The sequence below is a fragment of the Eriocheir sinensis genome, chromosome 50 (assembly GCF_024679095.1).
Source record: "Eriocheir sinensis breed Jianghai 21 chromosome 50, ASM2467909v1, whole genome shotgun sequence".
In the NCBI taxonomy this organism is placed as follows: domain Eukaryota; kingdom Metazoa; phylum Arthropoda; class Malacostraca; order Decapoda; family Varunidae; genus Eriocheir; species Eriocheir sinensis.
This window is the reverse complement of record NC_066558.1, coordinates 8,403,208-8,427,375: the sequence shown is the minus strand read 5'-3', so window position 1 is coordinate 8,427,375 and position 24,168 is coordinate 8,403,208. Positions and strand designations below refer to the sequence as shown.

The 24,168-nt window shown below is 47.2% G+C and overlaps 1 protein-coding gene across 9 annotated transcripts in view; it reads right to left on the bottom strand.

Annotated features, from left to right (window-relative positions):
- Nucleotides 1-24,168, bottom strand: part of LOC126982374 (von Willebrand factor A domain-containing protein 5A-like) — a 77,647-nt gene that overhangs the window by 16,315 nt on the left and 37,164 nt on the right. For 5 of the 9 annotated variants that reach the window (XM_050834387.1, XM_050834388.1, XM_050834386.1 and 2 more), the window contains 11 exons: nucleotides 21,302-21,428; nucleotides 20,728-20,872; nucleotides 19,616-19,810; nucleotides 18,717-18,881; nucleotides 14,388-14,541; nucleotides 14,004-14,114; nucleotides 13,193-13,235; nucleotides 11,743-11,930; nucleotides 11,366-11,402; nucleotides 11,132-11,200; nucleotides 1,339-1,513 (listed from right to left, as the gene is read on the bottom strand). In XM_050834387.1, the coding sequence (XP_050690344.1) occupies nucleotides 1,339-1,513; nucleotides 11,132-11,200; nucleotides 11,366-11,402; nucleotides 11,743-11,930; nucleotides 13,193-13,235; nucleotides 14,004-14,114; nucleotides 14,388-14,541; nucleotides 18,717-18,881; nucleotides 19,616-19,810; nucleotides 20,728-20,872; nucleotides 21,302-21,428 (1,409 nt within the window). Of the gene's footprint in view, nucleotides 1-1,338; nucleotides 1,514-11,131; nucleotides 11,201-11,365; nucleotides 11,403-11,742; nucleotides 11,931-13,192; nucleotides 13,236-14,003; nucleotides 14,115-14,387; nucleotides 14,542-18,716; nucleotides 18,882-19,615; nucleotides 19,811-20,727; nucleotides 20,873-21,301; nucleotides 21,429-24,168 lie in introns of those variants that run through there. The other 4 variants (XM_050834389.1, XM_050834391.1, XR_007735152.1 and 1 more) reach the window with 4 other exon arrangements.

Sequence of the window (24,168 nt, the reverse complement as noted above, 5' to 3'; positions counted from 1 at the left end):
TGTTATAATCCTAAGCATCGACACTCATTGTACTATGTAGCTTCCTTTACTATATACACAATATAATAAAATATCACTTTCAAATAGCACATGGATGGGAAATAAGAGAAAGATTCATGTACGAAGATTGATTTGGCAGGATGGCTAGAGGTAAACGACGATACCAGCTCCACCCTGAACCGACTTCATGCTCTGAACAGACTATAGTACCCACACACAAGTCTTCTCGAGTTTGAGTGGCGAGAGGGGGCTCCCTCACTCCGCTATCAGAACGCATGGGATTGGCTTTGGGTGGGTGCGGCTTGGCCAATGGGAAGGTCTAAGAAGGAAGTCATTTTTCTTACCCCGGTTACCTAATTCCTATTCCCACTGGTATTGTGGTTTCCTTGCTCATCCTTCTCTCTCTCTCTCTCTCTCTCTCTCTCTCTCTCTCTCTCTCTCTCTCTCTCTCTCTCTCTCTCGTACACTCACCCACCCACAAAAAAAAAACAAAAAAATTGCAGATGTGTAAAGTGTGTCCGTGTGTGTGTGTGGGGGGGGGGGTAGGGAGGGGGCTGCAGAATCTTTCCATACAGTACTCATTCAATACATGCTCTCCACGACAACAGCACCACCACCCCTCCTCTTTTCTGCAGCTGCTAACCCCACCCTTAATCCCCTGTCTGTCTCTATCTCGCATTTCTTTCTCTTTCTTTCTTAATCTCTCTCTCTCTCTCTCTCTCTCTCTCTCTCTCTCTCTCTCTCTCTCTCTCTCTCTCTCTCTCACACACACTCACTTGAATAATCTCTTCCTCCTACGCCTCCTTTGCTGCTGCCCTAATTAACCTTTTCCTTCTTCCAAGCCTTCCGTTAAGCCTCAGGTCAAGTCATTACCATCTTAGGTTTGACCTACCGAAGGGTGACGGGAACTGTCACTTGACTTCTTTCTCGTGCAGCAGTTTTCGAAAAGTGTATATCAACAAATTTAAGCAGTTATTCTAGTTATTCTCTTGGTTATTTTTCATTGCAGGAGACAAAGCAGTCACTTATGGGGAGGACTGAACGTCTCAAAACACAACTCTGACAGTACTTGACCACATAATATACATGATCAATGAAAGCGCTCCTATCTATCCACAACTGCCATGCTGTCAGTAAGCCAATCAGCAGCACGGGGTTGTAAGGCTCCAGGTGGATCCTCCTAAAACGGGGGGAACTCTCGCCACTTAAGGTCGGGATGAGTATTGTTTCTCCTGTGTCCCATGTGAATGAATCTCTGTTCATTTTGTCTGTTGTTCTCTTTACTGCCCTGGAAGCTGCAATCATGTCACCTCTCTTAACTAGGTAATACCCACTCACCTTGGCAGGGTTACTGGCAGACAGGGCATCAAAGGGCATGCCAGTAAGCTCTGCAGCATCCTTCAGGGTCCATGACCCATCAAACTGCTGCAGGCTGACCACCCCCAGGAGGCCTGAAGGTTGCTCCACAGGTGAAGGGGACGGGGAATCTACAATCACTGAGCGATCCCGGGACCTGATAATGGTTGAGAAGACATCAGTGTATTACTGCAAGCATATACAGAAGACATGCAAGTTACAGGTCTCAGTTTCTTAGATATCTGGTTTTCTGGACAAAATTCTGAATAATCAAAATTCCATCATGACATCGTGTGTCATAGTTCACAGGATATCAGTGTATTAGTGCAAGCATATACAGGAGACACTCATATTACAGGTCTCAGTTCCCTAGATATCTGGTTTTATGAACAAAATACTGGTTAAACAAAATTCCATCATGATATCCTTTCCACATGCCAGTCATGGATCAGTATGTCCTCCAGTCAGCTCACAGCACCAGTACAGGCAGCCATCGCTATATGATTGAATGATGTGTCATAGATAGCTTAAATGTTCTTAAATTTCACCTGCCAAAAGTACTGTGCCCTTTAGTTATTTATGCAAGAGAGACAGAGAGAGAAAGAACTAGGGGTGTGGAGCCGGAGTTAAAATTTTCCGACTCCGACTCCGACAAAATGTAAATTGCGACTCCGACTCCGACTCCGACCGACCTCCATGCCCCTCCCCCTCTACTGCAAATCATTTTTTTATTATTTTTTTTTGGGGGGGAGGGATGCTGCCTATAGTGCCGGTAAACTCTCTTGAGGTCTTTTCTCTTACATGCATTTACATCCAAATTACATGTACTCTATATAGACAACGTCCAGACAATGTACTCAGTAGAAACTATAACATACATTTATTATGTTTGTCTTTATTATTATACGTATTTTTAAATTTCCGCCTCTACTTTCGGCATTTTGGGAGTACGGTCCCAAAGTTAGTCTGCAAAACCTAGGGTTTACTAGCAGGTCCTGCCCTAACGTCGTTTCGTTTAAAGAAAAGAAAGAAAAGAAAGAAAAGAAAAGAAAGAAAGAAAGAAAATACGTAGCATATGATTACCATACTCCAAACTTATGACAGTAAACGATTCCGTAAGAATTTAAACTAAGAAAGTGCTTGCTACTGTTTATATATACATGTGTGTGTGTGTGTGTGTGTGTGTGTGTGTGTGTGTGTGTGTGTGTGTGAGTGTGTGTGTGTCTCGACGGTAGTGTGTGTGTTTGTGTATATGTACGTGTGTGTGTGTGTGTGTGTGTGTGTGTGTGTGTGTTTACGAGTTGTCTCGACGGCAGTGTTTGTTTGTTTGTTTGTTTGTGTGTGTGTGTGTGTGTGTGTGTGTGTGTGTGTGTGTGTGTGTGTGTAAAAGTTGTCTCGACGGCAGATTTTTTTAGTGTGTATGAGTTGTCTCGACGGCAGTGTGAGTGTGTGTGTGCGCGTGTGTGTGTGTGTGTGTGTGTGTGTGTGTGTACGAGGTGTATCGACGGTGTGTGTGTGTGTGTGTATATGTGTGTGTGTGTGTGTGTGTGTGTGTCATTTCATCAGCTAACTGCCCACATACCTACCATCCCCCTCCCCACCCCCCTCCGTCCAGGAGGTTGATGTTTTCAATAAATTAAAGAAATTAAGGACGCACAGAGCTACCACGCCCACTGACCTCCCAATCAAAATCTATAAGGAATTTGCCTCTGAACTTGCCACCCCCATTTGCTCCATAATAAATGCTTCACTTGAACAAAACATTTGCCCAAGCGACTAGAAAACGTCCTATGTCACTCCCATCCCCAAAACTTCCAGCCCACAGTCCCTTAATGACCTAAGGCCAATCGCCATCACGCCCATTCCCAGCCTCATTTGTGAAGATTTTATTTTTAACTGGGCTTATGATGATATTAGTAGCCTCATAGACATCCAATAATTTGGCAACATGAAGCACTCCTCCACCACTCATTGCCTGCATGGTCAGCTTTCTAGATTACATACACAGCCACCTGGACAAACGAGACACCTCCGTTGCCCTTGCTTTTGTCGACTTCAGGAAAGCATTTGACCTTGCAGACCACGCTGTTGTCATTACTAAGGCCACTGAGCTGGGGCTTCACCCTAATATTGTGTTATGCCGGACGTGTTACTTGGGTTTCGTGTCGCCGTCAGGAGACTCCGTGGGAGGGAGATATGTAAACACTTTGCACAGCTTCTGTAGTTTAATATTCTTCCTTAGTAGTACACTTCACTCTGACTCTTCACTTACCACTAGCTTACTATGACTGGGACTGGACTCCTCTCGCCCTCTTCTCCTATATATATATCCAGAACAGTACAGTCTGGAATGTTACAGTATATTTTAGATCATACAAGAACATGTAGCAAAAGTATGTGCGAGTTGGCAACACTTCCTGCCTGGCGCCTGGCCGCGCCCCGCGGGGCGCGGACGAGGCTTTGCTCCCCGCCCCCCTGCTTGCTCTTCCCGGAGCCTTCTAGAGCCCCATGGACGCCGGGGGAAGCTTCCAGCACAACACTATCCCCCCCTCTTAATTGTGATCGTCCCGATCACACACTTAACTATATACAAACATAAGAGAATTAATCAAAAACATAATAATCGTCGTATCGCTGTGGACGCCTGCGTTGTCTCTGTCTTCTGCTCGGTGTCTCCTGCGCGTCTATCTCCTGGTGCGCCTCGTCGTCGTCCGCTTCTTGGGGTGTCCCTGGAACATCTGCCGAAGCCGGGAGGTTATCTCCCTCGGTTGAAAGGTCCAGAAGGCCTATGTCGTCGTCGACCTCCTCTCGGTCCCCGGAGAACTTCAAGGCACCACGGACTTGATGGTGCACCTCTTCCAGCCGTTCCTCTAGTTGACGGGCAAAACTGGAGGCGTCCCTTGGAAGGCTTTCCCCAGGAGGCCTTCCTGTCAGTAGGTCCACCGGCAATCGCAGCTCACGTCCAAACATCAGCTTTGCCGGTGAATACCCCGTAGTCTCGTGGGCGGCAGACCTGTAGGCCATGAGAAGCGCAGGCAGCTTCTGATCCCATGAAGACTGATCATTGTTGCACTGCTTGGCCAACTCCTGGCCCAACGTCCAATTAAACCTCTCCACCATTCCATCTGACTGTGGGTGCAGAGGGGTGGTCCGGGTCTTCTTGATACCCAGAAGCTTGCAGCACTCAGCAAGGACTGTTGACTCAAAATTCCTTCCCTGGTCGGAATGGAGCTCGTTAGGCACACCGAAGCGACAGAAGAACTCCACCACCAAAACCTTGGCGATGGTAGTGGCTTCCTGGTCAGGGATGGCGTAGGCTTCCGGCCACTTGATGAAGTAATCCATTGTGACGCAGATGTACCTATTTCCGTTCGTCGTCAGAGGCAAGGGTCCTGCTATATCCACTGCCACCCGTTCCATGGGGGCTCCAACCTGGTATAGTTGCAATGGGGCACGGTGACGCTTCTTGGGCCCCTTCTTTGCACAGCACACCTCACACGCGTGACACCATTCTTCCACGTCCTTCCTCATGCCAACCCAGTAGAACCTTTGGCGCAGGCGACTCAGTGTCTTCTTTACCCCAAGGTGTCCGCTGGTGGTGCTGTCGTGCATTTCTTTCAAGACGCCTTCCCGGGACTTCACAGGTAGCACCGTGGACCAGTAGTGGTCAAGACCATCATGAGAAACCCAGCGTCGCTGCAACACCCCGTCGTCTATCCGAAGAGTGTCCCACTGAGTCCAGTAATAGGGCTTTCTCTCGAGATTACTTCCCACCCAGGTCGCGTTGACGACTGACTCAGCCACTCCATTATTGGTCTCAGATCTCGGTCCTCCCGCTGCAGTTTTCCCAAGTCTTCCCATGGCACCTCCGCTGTCTGTTCCACTGTAGTGCGGCGGCACATATTCTGGACGCTTTCCCTCTGGAGGCAATGTTGACACTCAGGTAGGCAGGGGCGCCGGCTCAAGCTGTCCGCGTTACCGTGTGGTAGCCCAGATCGGTGCAAAATAGTGTAGTGATGCTGCTCTAGTTTACCTATCCAGCGAGCAAGCTGGCCCTCAGGGTTTTTCAGTGACTTCAACCACCGTAATGCAGCGTGATCCGTGCGGATGGTGAAAGTTGCACCGTACAGGTAAGCATGGAAAAAGTCAAGGCTCTTGACTACTGCCAGGAGTTCTTTCCGGGTCACGCAATAGTTTTTCTCGGCTGGGGTGAGCTTCTTGATGAAGTAGGCCACAACCCGTTCCATGTCGGCACATGCCTGGGACAGCACTCCACCAATCCCCTCATCACTGGCATCACAATCCAGTATAAAAGGCTTAGAGGGGTCTGGGTAGGTGAGTACGGGCGAGCTGATGAGGGCCTCCTTAAGCTTCTCAAAGGCAACCTGAGTTTCCGCTGTCCACTCAAACTTGCGCCCCTTCTTCGTCAGGAAGTGCAATGGTGCAGCAATCGTAGCGAAGCCTTTTACAAACCTGCGGTAGTATGAGCACAACCCGAGGAAGCTCCGCAGCTCCTTCACGTTGGTGGGTGTCGGCCAGTCCCTTACCGCAGCTACCTTCTCAGGATCAGTGCGTACTCCACCCTCGCTCACGATGTGTCCCAAGTATTGGACCTCCCTTTGGAATAGGCAGCATTTCTTCGGGCTGAGCTTAAGGTGTGCAGCTCTAAACCGGGAGAAAACCTCTGATAGCCTTTCCATCTCCTGCTCGAAGGTCTGGCCAAAGACAATCACGTCGTCGAGGTAGATGAGTGCCGTCTTCCAGTGAAGTCCCTCCAGCACCCTCTCCATCAGCCGCTCGAACGTGGCCGGCGCGTTGCAGAGGCCAAAGGGCATAATCTTAAACTGCCACAGGCCTTGACCGTAGGAGAAGGCTGTTTTCTCTTTGTCCTGCTCCGCCATTTTGACTTAGTGATACCCAGACTTCATATCCAGTGTTGAAAACCACTTGGAGCCCACCAAAGCGTCGAGCGTGTCGTCGATCCGTGGGAGTGGGTATGAATCCTTGATGGTGAGATCGTTGAGGGCTCGGTAGTCCACGCAGCACCTGAGGGAACCGTCCTCTTTCCTGACGAGCACTACAGCAGACGCCCACGGGCTGCTGGACCGCTCAATTAACCCCTGTTGCCGGAGATCATCCATCACCTCATCCATCTCCTTGCGACGGGCTGGTGCCATCCTTCGAGGAGCTTGCTTCACTGGGCGGTGGCTACCTGTGTTGATGTGGTGCTCTACCAGGTCCGTACACCCCAAGTCCAGGTCTCCTGTGGAAAACACATCTGCATTCCTCACGAGAAGCTCCCTGAGCTGTTCCACTTGGGGCTCCTCTAGACACTTGGAGCTCCTGTTAAACAGGTCGTGCAGGTAGTCGGGCAGCTCCTCCTGGGGCTTCGTCAGGGTTCTCCTGCAGACACAGGTTCTTGGTTCCTGGTCGATCTCTTGGCACAACCCCACCATGGTCCCTTGTTCTATTTTCTTTGGACTGAAGGAGACATTGGCCACGACGACAGGCACTTCCGCTGCAGCAGGGTCTACCAAAGTACTGCCTACAATCACCCCGTTTTCTACCGGGCATCGACTTCCACTCTCTACCACACACAGGCTAGCCGGGGGGGCACCCGTAATTTGACAGGGTAACAGCATCTCCGACCTCGGAGGAATAATGGTGGTGCGCTTGACCGTCACTGGCAGGTCTTCCTTGTTCACAGTCGTCAGTGGCACCTTCCTTCCTCCTACAGTCAGCTGCTTAGCGCGGAAGTCCAGCTCGCACCTGTGGGAGACAAGATAATCCATACCTAGGATGCAGGGGTCGTCCATGTCAGCCACGTAGACAGAGAGGAACTCTTCCTTTCCTCCGAGCTCAAACTTCACGTCCACTGGGCCTCTGAGCTCTGCGTAGTGTCCTGTGACTCCGCACAGTCGATGCGGCGTCTTAGGAAGCCGACGATGACTCACCACATCAGGCCGCACCAATGTACGTTCCGAGCCTGTGTCGACGACCACAGGCCACAACACTCCGTCACCCTTGCCCTCCACTTGGCAGCTCGTCATGGTGGTTCTCCTGCACGTTGATATCTTCGGGGCATGTACAAGACAGACTGGTCGTTGCCCCCGTGAACCAGTCCTTCTTAGTTTCCCGAGTGGTGGTCCCTCGTTGGGGGTACATTTTCCCGACACTCATTCTTCCAGTGCCCCTTTTCTCCACAGGTCCAGCACTTGGGTCCTTCCCTGGGCTTCTTCTTAGCGCCACCTTCATATTCCTTCTATAGCATTCGTTCTCCTTGTGCCCAACCTTCTCGCAGTACCAGCACGTTCCTTGGAACCTGTCTGTGTCGCCGACAGCGCCCTTTCGTGCCCGAAAGCCAGAAGTCGAGTCGTCCCTGAAGCTTGACAAGCTAGACCTAACAAAGGACTCAAACTCCATGGCACGTGCCAGAGCTTCCTGCATTGATGTTGCCTTAGCTTGGTTCACTTGTATCTTCAGCAGAGGGCTGTCCAGGGCATCGATGAATTGATCACGCAGCAAAACCGTCAGCAGGTCAGGGGTGGCACCTGAGTATGCCTTGTGCGCCATGCTCTCAAGGTCCTGAGCGAGTTCCTGAAGAGACTCGCCGCGCCTCCTGCTGCGGGTTCTGAACCTAACCCTGAAGAGCTCGTTCTGGTGCTTGGTCCCATATCGTTGCTCCAGCGCCTGTGCCAGCCCACTGTAGCTGCCCTTTGTCGCATTGTCGAGCTGAGCAAGGACCTCCAGCGCCGCCCCTTTCAGGCTAGTGGCCAGCTGTACCGCGCACTCTTGGTCATCCCATCCGTTCCGAGCTGCCAACAGCTCAAACTGAGCGCGGTAAGCCTCCCAGGAGACCTTGCCATCAAACTCCTGAGGCTTCTTTCTAACAGGCGAACCCAGCAGACTCATGGGTCTGGCGGAACTTCTTGCGGGGATAAACTCAGGCGAAACAGGGTTCAAACTACCCCGGACTTGCGTAGGAGAAGCATCTTGGGTACAACTAGCCCCTGCAGGCACTGGCTGTCCGTTTCCAGCCAAGCAGTCTTCAAGGGCCTTCACTCTGTCACTTACGTCACAAACTGCCTGTTCAGTACGGTTCACCTTTCCCTGCACTTCTAATATTTCTTTGTGTGTCGTCTCCCGTACCACCGGCGGGAAGATTTTTGTGTTCTTTTTCTACTTCTATCAGGCGTTGTCCTAACTTCGTGGTCACATCAGTCATTTCTCTTCGTACTGACTCACTTCCATCTGGTACTGCTTGTAGCTGTTGCTGTAATCCCGTGAAGCGATCTTCTAGCTGTTCTTTGAGTTCTTGGAGTGTTCCTTCTTGTTGTTGCTGTGTTCTTTCTTGTTATTCTTTGAGTTCTTGGAGTGTTCTTTCTTGTTGTTGCTGTGCTCTTTCTTGTTGTTGCTGTGCTTTTTCTTGTTGTTCTTTGAGTTCTTGGTGTGCTCTTTCTTGTTTCTCCCCCTGTAGTCTCAAAGCTTCCAAGAGTTCAGTCAACACGTCGTCCCTCTGGGCAGCTTGGGAACGAGTCTCCATGGCGAAAAAAAAAAAAAATGCCTACACTCCTGACGCCAATGTTATGCCGGACGTGTTACTTTGGTTTCGTGTCGCCGTCAGGAGACTCCGTGGGAGGGAGATATGTAAACACTTTGCACAGCTTCTGTAGTTTAATATTCTTCCTTAGTAGTACACTTCACTCTGACTCTTCACTTACCACTAGCTTACTATGACTGGGACTGGACTCCTCTCGCCCTCTTCTCCTATATATATCCAGAACAGTACAGTCTAGAATGTTACAGTATATTTTAGATCATACAAGAACATGTAGCAAAAGTATGTGCGAGTTGGCAACACTTCTCGCCTGGCGCCTGGCCGCGCCCCGCGGGGCGCGGACGAGGCTTTGCTCCCCGCCCCCCTACTCGCTCTTCCCGGAGCCTTCTAGAGCCCCATGGACGCCGGGGGAAGCTTCCAGCACAACAATTGTATCGTGGCTGACTGATTTCCTCAGCGCACGCCAGCAAATAGTTCGCTCCCAGGGCTCTGTCTCCCCTCCTCTTGAGCTGACGTGTGGCGTCCCGCAAGGCACTAAAATTGGTCCGCTTTGCTTCTTGGTGCTCATTAACGACTCTCTCATGGACACACCGCACCGCTGGAAATATGTTGACGACAGCACCTTGGGCGTCCCCGTCAACAACAGGGATCCAGACTATGCACCTCTTCAAGCGTAGCTCGACTACCTTCAGGCATGGACGGTGAACAATAGTGCCACTATCAACCACACCAAGACCATGGTGATGCACGTTTGCATGTCCAAGAGAGATGTGCCACCTCCCCTGCTGTCAATTGGCTCACATCACCTACAGGTTGTCCAGTCCACCAAACTACTCGGCATCACTGTGGACAACCAGCTCAAGTGGAAGCTCCACGTCTCCAACACCGTCAGAGCAGCCTCCTACAAACTGTACATGCTGCATAGACTCAGGACGCTGGGGGCACCGGCTGCTGAGCTGTGCAGTATTTACACGTCATTCATACTGCCAAAACTCATGTATGCCTCCCCGGCGTGGTCATCGTCCCTTACCCTCACCTAACAACAGCAGCTTGAGAGGGTTCAAAAGAGGGCATTCAGGGTTATTTTAGGCCCTGACTACCACACCTACGACAATGCCCTGACCATCCTGAGTCTCCCGAGGCTCTCTGACAGGCACCAGGACGCCCTCAGAAAATTCGGCATCTCCCTCCTTCACCATCCTCGCCACCATCACCTCCTGCCACCCGACGCGCTCCCCCGCCACCCGCTTCACCAGACACCACAACAAACTCACCCCCTTCAAAGCGCCGCATACCGACCGTTACAAACGTAGCGCAGTGCCAGCGATAGTGCAGATGATAAACAAAGCCCAGCAGTGACAGTCAAACCCAAAGGGCCGCGGTGGAGATTATCACCTCGCCGCCACCCTCTAAGTGCCCCCTTCACACCACCCTCCCTCTCCCTTTTGTCTCTATTTTTAGCTCTCCCAAACCACCCCCCACCCTCTCCCTCCCTCTAGTGTAGCCTATTTACTATTAGTTTATTGTATTTTTAATTTGTATATTTTCAACCTAACGGCTGCCATACATTAATAAACCTATTATTATTATTATTATTATTATTATTATTATTATTATTATTATTATTATAATCACATAATACTCAATGATCTTCCCTATGTAGTTTAATAAAATAATGGCAATCAGTGACGCGGTCTATCTCAGATGAGCGTTACTTGTCAACTGCTGAGCAGCCTCGATCAGGTTGAGACCTGAGAGTGGAGACGCCTATGAGAACTACAGGAATCAGACACGTTCAGTACAGGATGTTTCATGTGCTCTTGGATATGTTTTCTCCGACATCGTCTAGTAATTTATCTCAATGATCTACATAATTATTTAATCAGGCGAAATATCATGAAATATAACATTTTTACACAATAAAAATTCCACGTTAAATCAATATTCTCGCCATAATAACTTAACCCATAATGCTTGCCTGAAATGTCTGCCCACAGGAGCCCCTAAAAAAGCTACTTTCTCCCACAAATTTGTGGGAATACCCCGGGAAGTAGCAAAACTGGCTCAGCAGTCATATATCACGGCGCTGACGGGCTGGGATTGCCAAAGAGGCCGCTAAAGAAATCCTACAGGCGCTACAGGCAGCACTTTAAAAAAAACTTCATAATTACATTACACGATAAATGATAAAGTCAAGGGAGTCGGAGGTATATTTACCGACTCCGACTGCGACTCCTCCGACTCCGGCCACAAGTAGCCGACTCCACCGACTCCGACTCCACACCCCAGGAAAGAACAAAAAACAGACAAAATAGAGCCACGTTTATGTACTCACAATTAAACGTTCTTAAATGTCACCCACCAAAAGTACTGTGCCCTATAGTTATTCATGCAAGAGAGAGACAGAAAGAACAAAAATCAGACAAAATAGAGCCACATTTATGTACTCACAACGCAGACTTGTTCGCTGGCAGTCCTTCACAGTCTCCTGCAACAGACAGACACACGTATGAGCTTAGCATTTGTGGGGCATTTGTGACAACCTAAGAGGTGTATCAGCTGGTGTCAGGCAAAGGTGAGGAGATTGCCGTGACCCCCACTGTCCATATTCTTAGACATTTCCAGCTCTCAGGACAACTATTTCCAAAGGCCACAAAGGAGATAAGTAAGTTCTCACGAGTTTTTCTTCACATTCACGGTACAGAAGCCTTGTCAACCTACCACTAGGCTCATAAAACTACCCATGAATATAGAACACACAACCTCTACCAAAGCCTTACCAACTGTGGGTGTGTGAGCCCCGACGTGTTTGAGAATGTGGGCCTTACCTCCGTCAGCAGTGTCTGGAGCCTCTCTGAACGGTTCCGCTGCAGAGCAAAAGCTGAAGGGTGCAGGTCCCCCTTGTTGCGGTGGTGCAGGGGGCTCACTGGCACGGCCAAAACTGTTGAATGCCGACTTTGGTGCTGTTGATTTCTTGGTACGACACATCATAGCTGACCGTGGAGCGCCACCACCTCTAAAGAAGAGACAAAGTTAGGCATATTTCAGTACACATCTCAACGTCACCTCTATCATCAAACCCTCAAAAAATTAATTAGTGATAAAATGCACTTCTTGGCATATGTCGTCCACCTCCACTGAAGCTACAAAAATATAATTTCTATTACATGTTGCTGTTCACCATGGATTACCAACCACCTAACTTACACAAGACCTAAGGAGAAGGAAGAGAAGATAGTGGTGGTGGTGGAGATGGTGGTTATAGAGGAGAAGGAAGAGGAGGAAGAGGATAATGTAGTGGAGGTGAAAGGTTGTTTCATTCAGCTTCATATCACACACCACGCACTATCCACCACCACTAAGAAGTATAACATTTTCCATGACGTAGTGGTGGTGGTAGTGGTTGTGGAGGAGGAGAATGCAGTTGTTTAATTACACTATATATCACACGCCGTGCACACATTATCCACCACCACTAACAAGCATATTTGCATGCACCATCAACCACCACCACCACCACCACCCACCACAGCTACAACCGTGCACATAATCAAGGTAGCAAAGATGATACTCACATACCTCACATTCAAGCGTTTACACACGCGACGCCTGTGGGAAAGAGAGCTCCCAGAACAGAATGAAAAATGAGGTATTGCTGCCATTATGAACAAGACTGGCATATGAACACTTGTATTTAGCCTCCCAAAACAGAATGAAAAATGAAGTATTGCTGCCATTATGAACAAGACTGGCATATGAACACTTGTATTTAGCCTTACAAAACAGAATGAAAAAGGAAGTATTGCGACAGAACTGATGAGGCACCAACATTGTGATTATACTAATGAGCTCTAACAGAAACAATGTAAATATTAACACCAGTAATTTAGCTTTGATGGGGGAGGGAGGGATATAAAGATAGATGAACAGAGAGAGAGAGAGAGAGAGAGAGAGAGAGAGAGAGAGAGAGAGAGAGAGAGAGAGAGAGAGAGAGAGAGAGACAGACAGACAGACAGACAAAGAAATAGACATTAACAGAGAAAAACATTATAGACATTAACAGAGACAAAAAAGATACAGACAGACATAGAGACAGACAGATAGATATAGACAGACAGAGAGAAAGAATGAGATGGACAAAGACAGAGAAAAGCAGACAGAAAATTGGACAGATAGACAGAGGCAGAGAAAGGCAGACAGAAAAATGGACAGAGATAGACAGAGGCAGAGAGGGAGATCAACAGAGAGAGAGATGGACAGGGAGGATCAAATTCTTACCTAAAAACATTGGTATATTCCTCTTGCATTTCTTCAACTGTGGCTGGGAAGAGAGAAGAACACAAAAGTTAATGTTCGGCAAGATATTAAAACAAATAAATACATCAACCCACAATGCTGTCTATCTTCTCTTCCTCTGATGTGAACTGTTAATATACGTAAGCCCCTTGCCAGTGTTACGGAGATGAGCACTGAGGCGGAGTGCATCTATGGCACATGGCCCCAACTTTACCTGTTTAACGTGAAATGGCGCCATCCCTGAATGCCAAGGCGGTGAAACATCAATTGAAGCGAGTTGATTAAAATGCAAATAGGGCAAATCTGTCTTTTTTGTGTATGTGTCCTTTGGTAAGCTGTTTAGTGGTCTGTCTGTCTGTCTATCTCTCCCTTCCCTTCCTTACCCACTAAATCTCTCCCTTCCCCTCCCTCCACCCTTCCCCTCCTTACCCATGAAATCCCTCCCTTCCCCTTCTTACTCATTAAATCTCCCACTTTCCCTCCCTCCACCCTTCCCCATGAAATCCCTCCCTTCCCCTTCTTATTCACTAAATCTCCCCCTTTCCCTCCCTCCACCCTTCCCCTCCTTACCCATGAAATCCCTCCCTTCCTTTCCTTACCAACTAAATCTCTCCCTTCCCCTCTTTCCCCATGAAATGCCTCCCTTCCTCTCCTTACTCACTAAATCTCTCCCTTCCCCTCCTTAGCCGTGAAATCCCTCCCTTCCCCACCCATGAAAACCCAGTTACTCTTCTTGGTGGCCTCGGGAAACAGTTGTAATGGGAACTCGGTATGTTTAAAATATGGAACTTACAAGACTGAGCGACTGGTTGCCCCGACTCCTGATCAATGCCGACAAGTGCCGTGCGCTGACACACCACACCGCTGGCCGTGCTCAGTAAGACCATGTCCTCAGCGACGTCATCTGGGAGGCAAGAGGGAAGGTAGAATGTCAATTAGAAGAGGAATATGGGAAGAAGGGGGAAGAGAATGACTAGGAAGGAGATAAGTAGTTAGTGTTTAAGCCTCTCGGAGAAGTTGCTGGGATGTTCATGGACTGTTTTGTGCTCCCGTTGAGAGCCTCACATGACTTCTGCACCTTGAAGGGGAAGGCCAGCCAGGAAAACCCGGTTAATCATCTATGTGGCCTTGGGAAGTAGTTATAATGGTGTCCAATACATTAAGAACATGGACTCACCCTCTTCATCCAGCTCCCACTGTAGAAGCTGGGCCCGTGCTGCCAGGCGGTGAAGCGACTTGGCCTCGTCATGCACTGTGGTGACCTGCTGGCCCTCCACCGTGCTGAGCAGAGGCTTGGTGCCAAGTTGACCCCGCACTGTTACATTCTTGACCTGTCCGGGGAGGTGTGTAGTTAGGTAGGGCTGGTGTATGGCTGAGATGAAGAGGTGTGGCTTGGATGTTAGGTTAGGTTAGGTCAGAGCTACAGAACAGGAGAGCTTGCCCACCAGGTTGTTTGCAGATGACGCCCAACTGCTTATATAAAGAGATGAAGAAGATTGTAACAAACTGCAGGAAGATTTAAGTGAGATACATAAATGGAGTAAACAATGGGAAATGGAGTTCAGTGAAAAGAAATGTCACACAATGAAAATGGACTGGGGTAAATAAAGATCAAGTGGAGTGTATAAGAAGGAAGGGACAATCGTCGATGCAGTGAAGGAAGAAAAAGACTTAGGAATTATAATACAAGAAACACTGACACTTGAGGAACATATAAACAAGATATACAGAGAAACATACAGTCTGCTGCAAAATATTAGTGGCATTTACTACTTGGATGCGGACATGATGAAGAAAATAATAACGATATTGATTAGACCAAGGTTAGAGTATGCGGCAGTTGTCTGGTCACTACACAAGAAAAAGGACATAAGAAAACTTGAAAGGGTTTTGATCAAAGGATTGCGAATAAGATGGTACCAGAACTATCAAGTCCGCCATACGAGACTAGATTAGAAGAACTGGGCTTGCCGACACTTTTTTTTTTCTTACAACAAAGGAGACGGTTCAAGGGCATCAAAAAGTGTAGAAAAAAAAGCCCGCTACTCACCGCTCCCATATTAGACAAAAGTAAAGAGTGGCCAAAAGAGAGGTCAAAATCGGTTGGAGAGGTGTCTTGATACACTCTTCTTGAAGGAGGTCAAGTCATAGGCAGAAGGAAATACAGACAAAGGAAGGCTGTTCCAGAGTTTACCCGTGAAAGGGATGAAAGAGTTTAGATGCTGGTTAACTCTTGCATAATTGGTTTGGACAGTATAGGGATGAGGTAGAGTAGAAAGTCGAGTGCAGCGGGGCCGCGGGAGGGGGGATGCATGCAGTTAGCAAGTTCAGAAGAGCAGTCAGTATGAAAATATCGATAAAAGATAGAAAGAGAGGCAACATGGCGGCGGAATTTAAGAGGTAGAAGACTGTTAGTATAAAGAGGGGAGTTGATGAGACGAAGAGCCTTTGACTCTACTTTGTCCAAGAGAGCTGGTGAGTGGAGCTCCCCCACACATGTGATGCATACTTCATACGAGGACGGACAAGGCCCCTGTATATGGACAGAATCTGTGCGTAGGAGAAAAACTGGCGGAGACGATACAGAACACCCAACCTCGAGGAAGCTCATTTAGTGAGAGAGGAGATATGGAGTTTATAGTTGAGATTTTGAGTTAAAGATAGACCGAGGATGTTTAGTGTAGGAGAAGGTGACAGCTCAGTGTTGTCGAAAAATAGGGGATAGGTGTTTGGAAGATTGTGTCGAGTTGATAGGTGGAGAAACTGAGTTTTTGAGGTGTTGATGGACACAAGGTTCTTCTTTCCCCAATCGGAAATGATAGTAAGGTCTGAGGTTAAGTAAGCGTTCTGCAACCTCCAGCCTGGATTCGTCTAGTTCATGTTGAGTTGGCCTTCTATCAAAAGAAGTAGAGAAATGCAGAGTAGAGTCATCAGCGTAAAAATGGATAGGACAGTTCGTTTTTGGAAAGAAGATCATCAATGAACAACAGAGAGTGGGAAATAGAACTAGAGCCCTGAGGAACACCACTGTTGATAGGTTTAAGGGAAGAACATTGACCGTCTGCTATATCAGTGATAGATCGGTCAGAGAGGAAACTGGAGATAAAGGTACAGAGAGAAGGATAGAAACCGTAGGAGGGTACTTTGGAAAGTAAAGATTTGTGTCAGACCCTATCAAAGGCTTTTGATATGTCTAGCTCAACGGAGAAAGTTTCACCGAAACGGCTAAAAGAAGATGACCAAGAGTTAGTTAAGAGAGCAAGAAGATCGCCAGTAGAACGCCCCTTGCGGAACCCATACTGGCGATCAGATAGAAGGTCAGAAGTGGAAAGGTGCTTTTGAATCTTTCGGTTTAAGATTGATTCAAAAGCTTTAGATAGACATGAAAGTAAAGCTGTAGGGCGGTAGTTTGAGGGATTGGAACGGTCACCCTTCTTAGGCACAGGCTGTATGAAGGCGAACTTCCAGCAGAAAGGAAAGGTAAATTTTGATAGGTAAAGGCGAAAGAGTTTAATCACGCAGGGTGTTAACACGGAGCACGGTTTTTAAGGACAATAGGAGGCACTCCATCAGGTCCATAAGCCTTCTGAGCGTTGAGGCCAGAGAGGGCATAGAAAATGTCATTCTTAAGAATCTTAGAAACATGCATAAAGGAGTCAGAGGGGGATGAGTAGGAGGAATATGCCAGAATCGTCCAGAAAGGAAGAAAGAAGTGAAAGAGGAGACCTAAAAGCGTTGTACAGTAATACAAGTGGAATAGAAGTGTTGGATAGAAATGATTTAATCAAGATAGAAGGGAGGAGACAACTAAGAGGAAACACTTAGAAACTGAGAAAGGGAACTTGTTTGAAAGACCTGAAGAAGTTCAGCTTTCCATACAGGAGTGTGGATACATGGAATGGACTTAGCAAAGACATTGTTGAAGCGGGCTGTGTCCATAAAACGAAGGAAAAGCTGGACAAACATAGATTGGGAGACAGGACTGACAGAGCTTGAGCTCAGACCCTGTATACTAATTTTAGGTAAATACTTCCATCACTGGCGTTGTGTTTTTGATTAAATTAGCTTAGCTTAGAGCCACAGAACAGGAGAGCTTGCCCACCTCCCATACTGGTGTCATGTTATTGGTTAGGTTAAGTCAGGGCTACAGAATAGGAGAGCTTGCCAACCTTTATCAATGGCGTCGTGTTGTTACCAAGAAAGTTAAGTACGTTAAGTTAGGTTAGGTCAGAGCCACAGAGTAAGAGAGCTTCCCCACCTTCATCACTGGGGTCATGTTGTTAGTTAGGTTAGGTTAGGTTAGGTTTGATTAGGTTAGGTTAGGTTAGGTCAAAGCCACAGAATAGGACAGCTTGCCCACCTTCACACTGGCGCAGTGTTGTTACCAAGAGATTCTCATGAAATTGATGTTGCTGCTGATACAATAACTTGTTTTGTGTGCTGTGGTAGCATCAAGACCTCAAAGAACCACCCAGAGCACAAAAAATCACTATTGTATCAGCACATTTGCATTTTTTTACAGTAAAGGAAGCAGCTCAAGGACAATTGAAAATGATTGGGAAAAAAAGCCCGCTAATCACTGCCCCCATGAAAGAGTGTTGGAGAGGGGGCACAAGAGAGGTCAGTTCCAGGTGGAGAGGTGTTTCGACACTATCCTGGTCAAGATGAACAGCAAGAGAGTGTGGGTTGCCTGTGAAGAGCCCAATGATAATAAGTGTAGGAGAGGGACCAAAAGAGAGGTCAGTTTCAGGTGGAGAGGTGTTTCGACACTCTCCTGGTCAAGAGGGCGTGGGTTGCCTGTGAACAGCCCAGTGATAAGCTCTTAATGGGGAAGCGGGAGCGTAAGTTCCTATTTTTAACCCGTCCACTGCGATAGGCACGGATTTGGCCTTCACTGGTAACATATAGTCCCAGATCTTCCTCTGCCTCCGTGGTGGATAGTGGAGTGTTTCCCATGTGGTATTAGTGTGCTGGGTATCCCCTCCCAAGGTGCATGACTTTACATTTTTCTTCATTGAATTGTAGCAGCCACTTTTTGTTCCATTTCTGAAGCTTGGTGATGTCTTCTTATAGGAAATCCGCAGTCAAGGGGTTAAACATATCGGCCCCTCAGTTCGCCTGTTTGGAAAGCCTCTCGGAGAAGTTGCTGGGATTTCATGGACTGTTTCATAATCCTGGTGACAGTTTTACCCGGCCTCTGCACCTTGAATGGAAAAACTCACCCATGAAAACCCTGGTAGTCTTCTCTGTGACTTTGGGAAATAGTAATAAGGGGATCTTGGCACATATAATAACATGGGCCTTACAAGGCTGAGTGACTCTTTCGTGATCCTGATAATAGTTTTACACGGCCTCTGTACCTTGAATGGGTAAAGTCACCCATGAAAACCTGGTTAGTCTTCTCTGTGGCCTTGGAAAATAGTTGTAATGGGAGCTCAGTACGTTAAATAATATAGACTTTATTCAGCGAGTTACAGTGATCGGCGCATGGCTGGCCGCCCCTTACCTGGGTCGTGGCTGGCACCCGGGCGTAGAGGATGAGGTGCTGGCCGCCGAAGATGACGGGCGGCACCTTGGGCACCAGTTTGACCTGCGTGGGTGGCTCCACCTCACACGCAATGGTCACCTCCTGCACACTCTCCTGCAGCATGGAGCTCAGCAGCCCCATCACCTGCAGCACACACACACACACAAACACACACACAAAGGAAAAAATCATGTTATTTTCTTACATCAGAGGAGTCAATCAAGAGTGAAAATGATCATACAAACAAGAAAACAAGTAACTAAGAAAGCACATATGAAAAAAAGTGAGGATAATTTCTGCTCCTAAAAGGAAGAAAATATATATCCTTATCAGACAATCATGCTCTGGGAAAAGTTTGATGAGCAAGATTTTTTTTTTCATAATTGCCTGCGTAAGAAAAAAAAGGCAGCCAAACTACTGCCCCTAAAGAGAAAGAAAAAAAACTTTCTAATCACAAATGCAAAATTCTGATAATCCATTTTAATATAATTTCCTGCACACCGTAAACAGGACATTTGATAATCTTTTTTTCTTTTCATAATTTCCCACATCAGAAAAACGCAGGCATAACTATCAGTCCAAAAGAGAAAGGAAAAAAACTATTATAATCACAATTACTCAAAGCAGTGCAGCAAAAGTTTGATAATCTATTTTATTTCAGTTTCTTACATAAGAAAAAGAAAAAAAAACATCCATTACTCCTACGAAGAAAGAAAGAAAAAAAATATTATCACAAATGCTTAAAGAAGTGCAGCACAACTTTGATAATCCTTTTGTTACATAGTTCCGTGCACACCCCAAACAGCACACTCCCACAGCCTCACCTTTTGTAACACAGTTTCCTGCACACCCTGAACAGCACACTCCCACAGCCTCACCTTCTGCTGCAGGTGACTTTCTTCGGCCACCATCTCCGAGCGCCCCCGCCCGGCCCTGGCTGTCCCGCGCACCAGGGCCGTGGACGCGCCGTGTCCCACCCCGACGGAGAAGAGCCGCGTCTCGTGGGCATGGCGGCGCACCAGCTGACACACCTCACTAACGTTCCACACCTCCCCGTCCGTGATCAGGATGATCTGTGGCCAAGGAGAGCAGAATGGAATGAGTAATGGCGGCTTTGTGTTTTTTGTTTTGTTTTGGCCTTGAGCTGCTGCCCTTACTGTAAAACAAGACAGTTTAAAGATTACAATAGATACACAGACAGACTGAGACAATTTATCCATTGAGAAGTGCCCAAAGAAAGATTTTAAGGTGGAATTAGTCAGGGATGGAGTATTCGTATTTGGTGTCTGTATTCAAATATGTACGCTACATTCGAATGTCGTATTTGGGTGTATTCGTATTCAAATAATTATTGATAGTAATCAAAGTAGCTATTCCCATTCATATTGGAATACTACAAGAGAAAAGTATTCATATTCTGTGAATAATCTGACAAATACTTCAAATCTTATCATCAGAAAATTAATAACAGCCGTTGTTCCTTATATGCATACAACTCCAGCCTCCTGGGCAGACGTGTAATATGGTCGTGTATAGTACAGGTTCATGAGCTCATTTTACTGTTGCAATACTTTAGAACAGTGCTATACCCAGCTATATCAAGAAGGTATTTTTCAATGAAAAGTATTCATGAATGTATTCATGAATATGTTCAAGAAGTAATCGTATTTGTCTTTGAATTAAAAACATTTCAGTGTATTCGAATTTGTATTCGTATTCGTTGGAGTTTGAAATATTCGTATTCGAAAACACAACTCTTGCATTCACTCCATCCCTGGAATGAACACAAGTTAGATTAGCTGCCAGGAGCGGGAGAGACTCAGCCTGTCCAGCCCCACAAGGAAAAATAAAGATAAGCGAGAAGGGAAGAAGAAACAGACAGAAGACACAGGCAGACCAGGAGTGGGAGAGACTCACAGCCCAGCCACCACACAAGGGAAAATAAAAATAAATGAGAAGAGAAGAAGAAACAGACAGAAGACGTACACACCTGTCGGTAGTAGCCAGGTCTGAGAGGCTTGGAGTAGATGCTCTGGAGTGGCTTCAGGATCTCCGTGCCGCCCATGTCAGCGTCCATCGTGGCCTGGAGGTTGAGGGCGATCTTGAGCGTCTCCTCGGTGTATGTGCGACTTCCTCTGCAACACACAAACAGGGGTTAGAAAGGTACAAGTCCATGTCGCTGTAGCCCAATAACCTCCGTCATCTATGAATATATGACTCCCATACATGTCTTTTTGTATATTAATAACCCGCCTTCAACTAGTTTGTACATGCGACTTGCTCTGCAACACATAAACACTCCTCAGTTCAATTTACTGCAAATCTCATCTTGCGATGAGTAACAGTTGGGTGATGCGCATAAACCGGCAAACAACCCCCAGCCATGCCACCCGCCATACCTACTGCTGAGTAATGATTAGTACAGATTGGTGAACAAGCCCCAAGACACATACTCATTGAAGTCCTTAATACATGCTTATGAAGTCCCCCTTAGTACATGCTCAGTACCTCTCAGCATATGTTCAGTCCCCGCCAACACTTGTTCAGTCCCCCTCAACACTTACTCAGGGAAGAGAAGAGAGTAATCGCTGCCGAAGCTGACCACGTTGAAGAGGCACCCGGCCGGCAGACTCTTCAAGAACAGGAGCAGCGTTGTCCTGGCATTCTTGATCTTGTCGCCCTGCATGCTCCCTGGTGACAAGGAACATTACTACCTCAACATTTGGATACACTATTGCATTAACATTACAGGAACTCATCAAGCTACGACATGGTGTAGTGCCGGCATGTTGGTCATGAGTCGCATAGGTATAAGTCGAAAATTACAATAAGAAGTAAAATAATATATCATTCAAATGTCCCGCAGTGGATAGAGTGGTGTTGCCGCACCTCCTACCCTCCCCCGTAAACCCTCCTCTGTCCTCAAGTGCTCGCCTCACCCCAGTCCTTTATTTGGTTGACATGTTAGCCACGCAACATGTGCAACGCTATGCAATGGAGCTACCAAGTTTTGCCAAGATGGCGGCACTAGCCAAACACCCTTCAAGTCACGGTACCGGGAACTGTGTTGGCGGGGGAACAGTGCAGTCTGTTTCATTTCATCTGTCCATCGCCAAAGCGGGAATTTTGATGGATGTGGCACCTGCTCATTTCTAGCTCGTGAATACATGAAAATAAACTGTTGTAACTGATATTCAAGCTAATATTTATGTATACAAAGGAACCCTCAGTCTTTATAAATCCCAAGCTTGCTGATTTGCATCAATAATCTACCACAAGCACACGAAAAGACAGTATATAGTCAGATCATACTCGAATGATCTATGGGCTTTCAACACAGACTTACATACTAGACTGCTCGCCAAGGCCCTCCAAGTGGGCCGTGGGTGTGCCCAGTTCATCCAAAGCCGACGACTTCACACACTTCACTCCCACCCTGTTTCCTGACCGCAACTTTCATTTTTAAGAAAAACTGAGACCACCATCATCTTCCTGAGAAAATTCTGCATCACGCTAGCATAAAATTGTAACAACAATAATGTAAAAATACACATACGATAATCAGAGTTAAATGAAGTAGGGAATACACATTTTCTTGCACTTATTTCCCTTCAACTCCTTAGTACTCAGCTGGTTTTCGTCGCATCACTTTTATAAGCCCAGATCCTAAATCTGCATGCTTTTCTGCTTCTGATGGTGTAGGGTAGGTCACGAGGTAAAAAATATACATGGGGTCAAAAAATCGCCTCCGAACATAAGCCGCGCCGTGACGGTGGAGTGTCGATCCGTGCGTCCATTCAATAGATATGGAGCACGACGAGCCTATATGTTTCAATACCCATCTCTCTCTCTCTCTCTCTCTCTCTCTCTCTCTCTCTCTCTCTCTCCTACTTCCTTCTTTCCTCTTACTCTCCTCTTTCTTATCCCTCCTTTTCTTCTCCCTCTCTCCTTTCTTTTCTTTACTTCTTTCCTTCACATGTCATGAGAAACCCATGTACATATATATGGCTGCGCAAACATCCCGTTTACTCTATTTACATGGGTAACAATACCATTACAGCTGTAGCACATTTCTGGCCATTACAAGGTAACGGGAGTTTATTACAGGTAAGCTGGAATCTCTTCCCACAGCGGTCTCTGTGCAAGAGCGGCGAGTCGGAGTAAACAAATGCCGAGGCGAATGAACACTGTCACGGCGCCACTAATGTTCGGAGGCGAGTTTGACCCTATGTATATTTTTACCTCGTGACGTACCCTACACCATCAGAAGCAGAAAAGCATGCAGATTTAGGATCTGGGATTATAAAAGTGATGCGACGAAAACCAGCTGAGTACTAAGAAGTTGAAGGGAAATAAATGCAAGAAAATGTGTATTCCCTACTTCATTTAACTCTGATTTTCGTTTGTGTATTTTTCAGGTCAGGAAACAGGGTGGGATTGAGGTGTGTGAAGTCGTCGGTTTTGGATGAACTGGGCACACCCATGGGAAGGCGGTGGCTGAATGGATAGCGTGACGGCGCCGCGTTCAGGACGACGCGAGTTCAATCCCCGCCCGGTGCCACCAAGCTGAGATCTTTCAGCCGCCGCCGAGTGGCTTAAAACTACCCACATGCTGTCCAGAAGACCACTTATCAACCCGGACTCAAGATTCTAGGATTAAAGATGAGCTCCGGGAGGGCATGAGCCAATGCAAGATGGCGCCACTATAAACACTCGCCTGCGCCAGAACGGGCTGGGGCGATCATCAGGCCCCACCGGGAAGAAGCCTTGGGCCGACCATCATGATACACTGGGAAGAAGCCTACCGGCGCAGTAGGCCACGACGTAAAAAAAAAATGGCCCCAGGCCGGCCTCACTCAGCACAGTACAGGGAGATAGGGGACGAGCAGTCTAGTATGTAAGTCTGTGGCTTTCAAATGCCTATATAGATTCATCTCTTTTCAGGTACTAGAAAAATTCTTGCTCTGCAAGTGCAAATAAAGGGTATTTTATTATTATTATTTTTTTTTTACAGCACAGAGCAACTCAAAGGCAACAAAAAGAAAGTGTAGAAAAAAAGCCCGCTAACTGTCGCTCCCACAAAGCGAAAAGTATAGAGTGGCCAAAAGAGAGGTCAATTTCGGATGGAGAGGTGTCTTGATACACTCTTCTTGAAAGAGGTCAAGTCATAGGCAGGAGTAAATATAGATGAAGGAAGACTGTTCCAGTTTACCAGTGAAGGGGATGAAAGAATGGATGCTGATTAACTCTTGCATAAAGGATATAGGGATGAGCTTGAGTAGAAAGTCGTGTGCAGCAGGGCCGCGGGAGAGGGGAAGGCATGCAATTAGGAAGTTCAGAAGAGCAGTCAGCATGAAAATATCGATAGAAGATAGAAAGAGATGTGACATGGCGGAATTCAAGAGGTAAAAGACTGTCAGTAAGAGGAGGG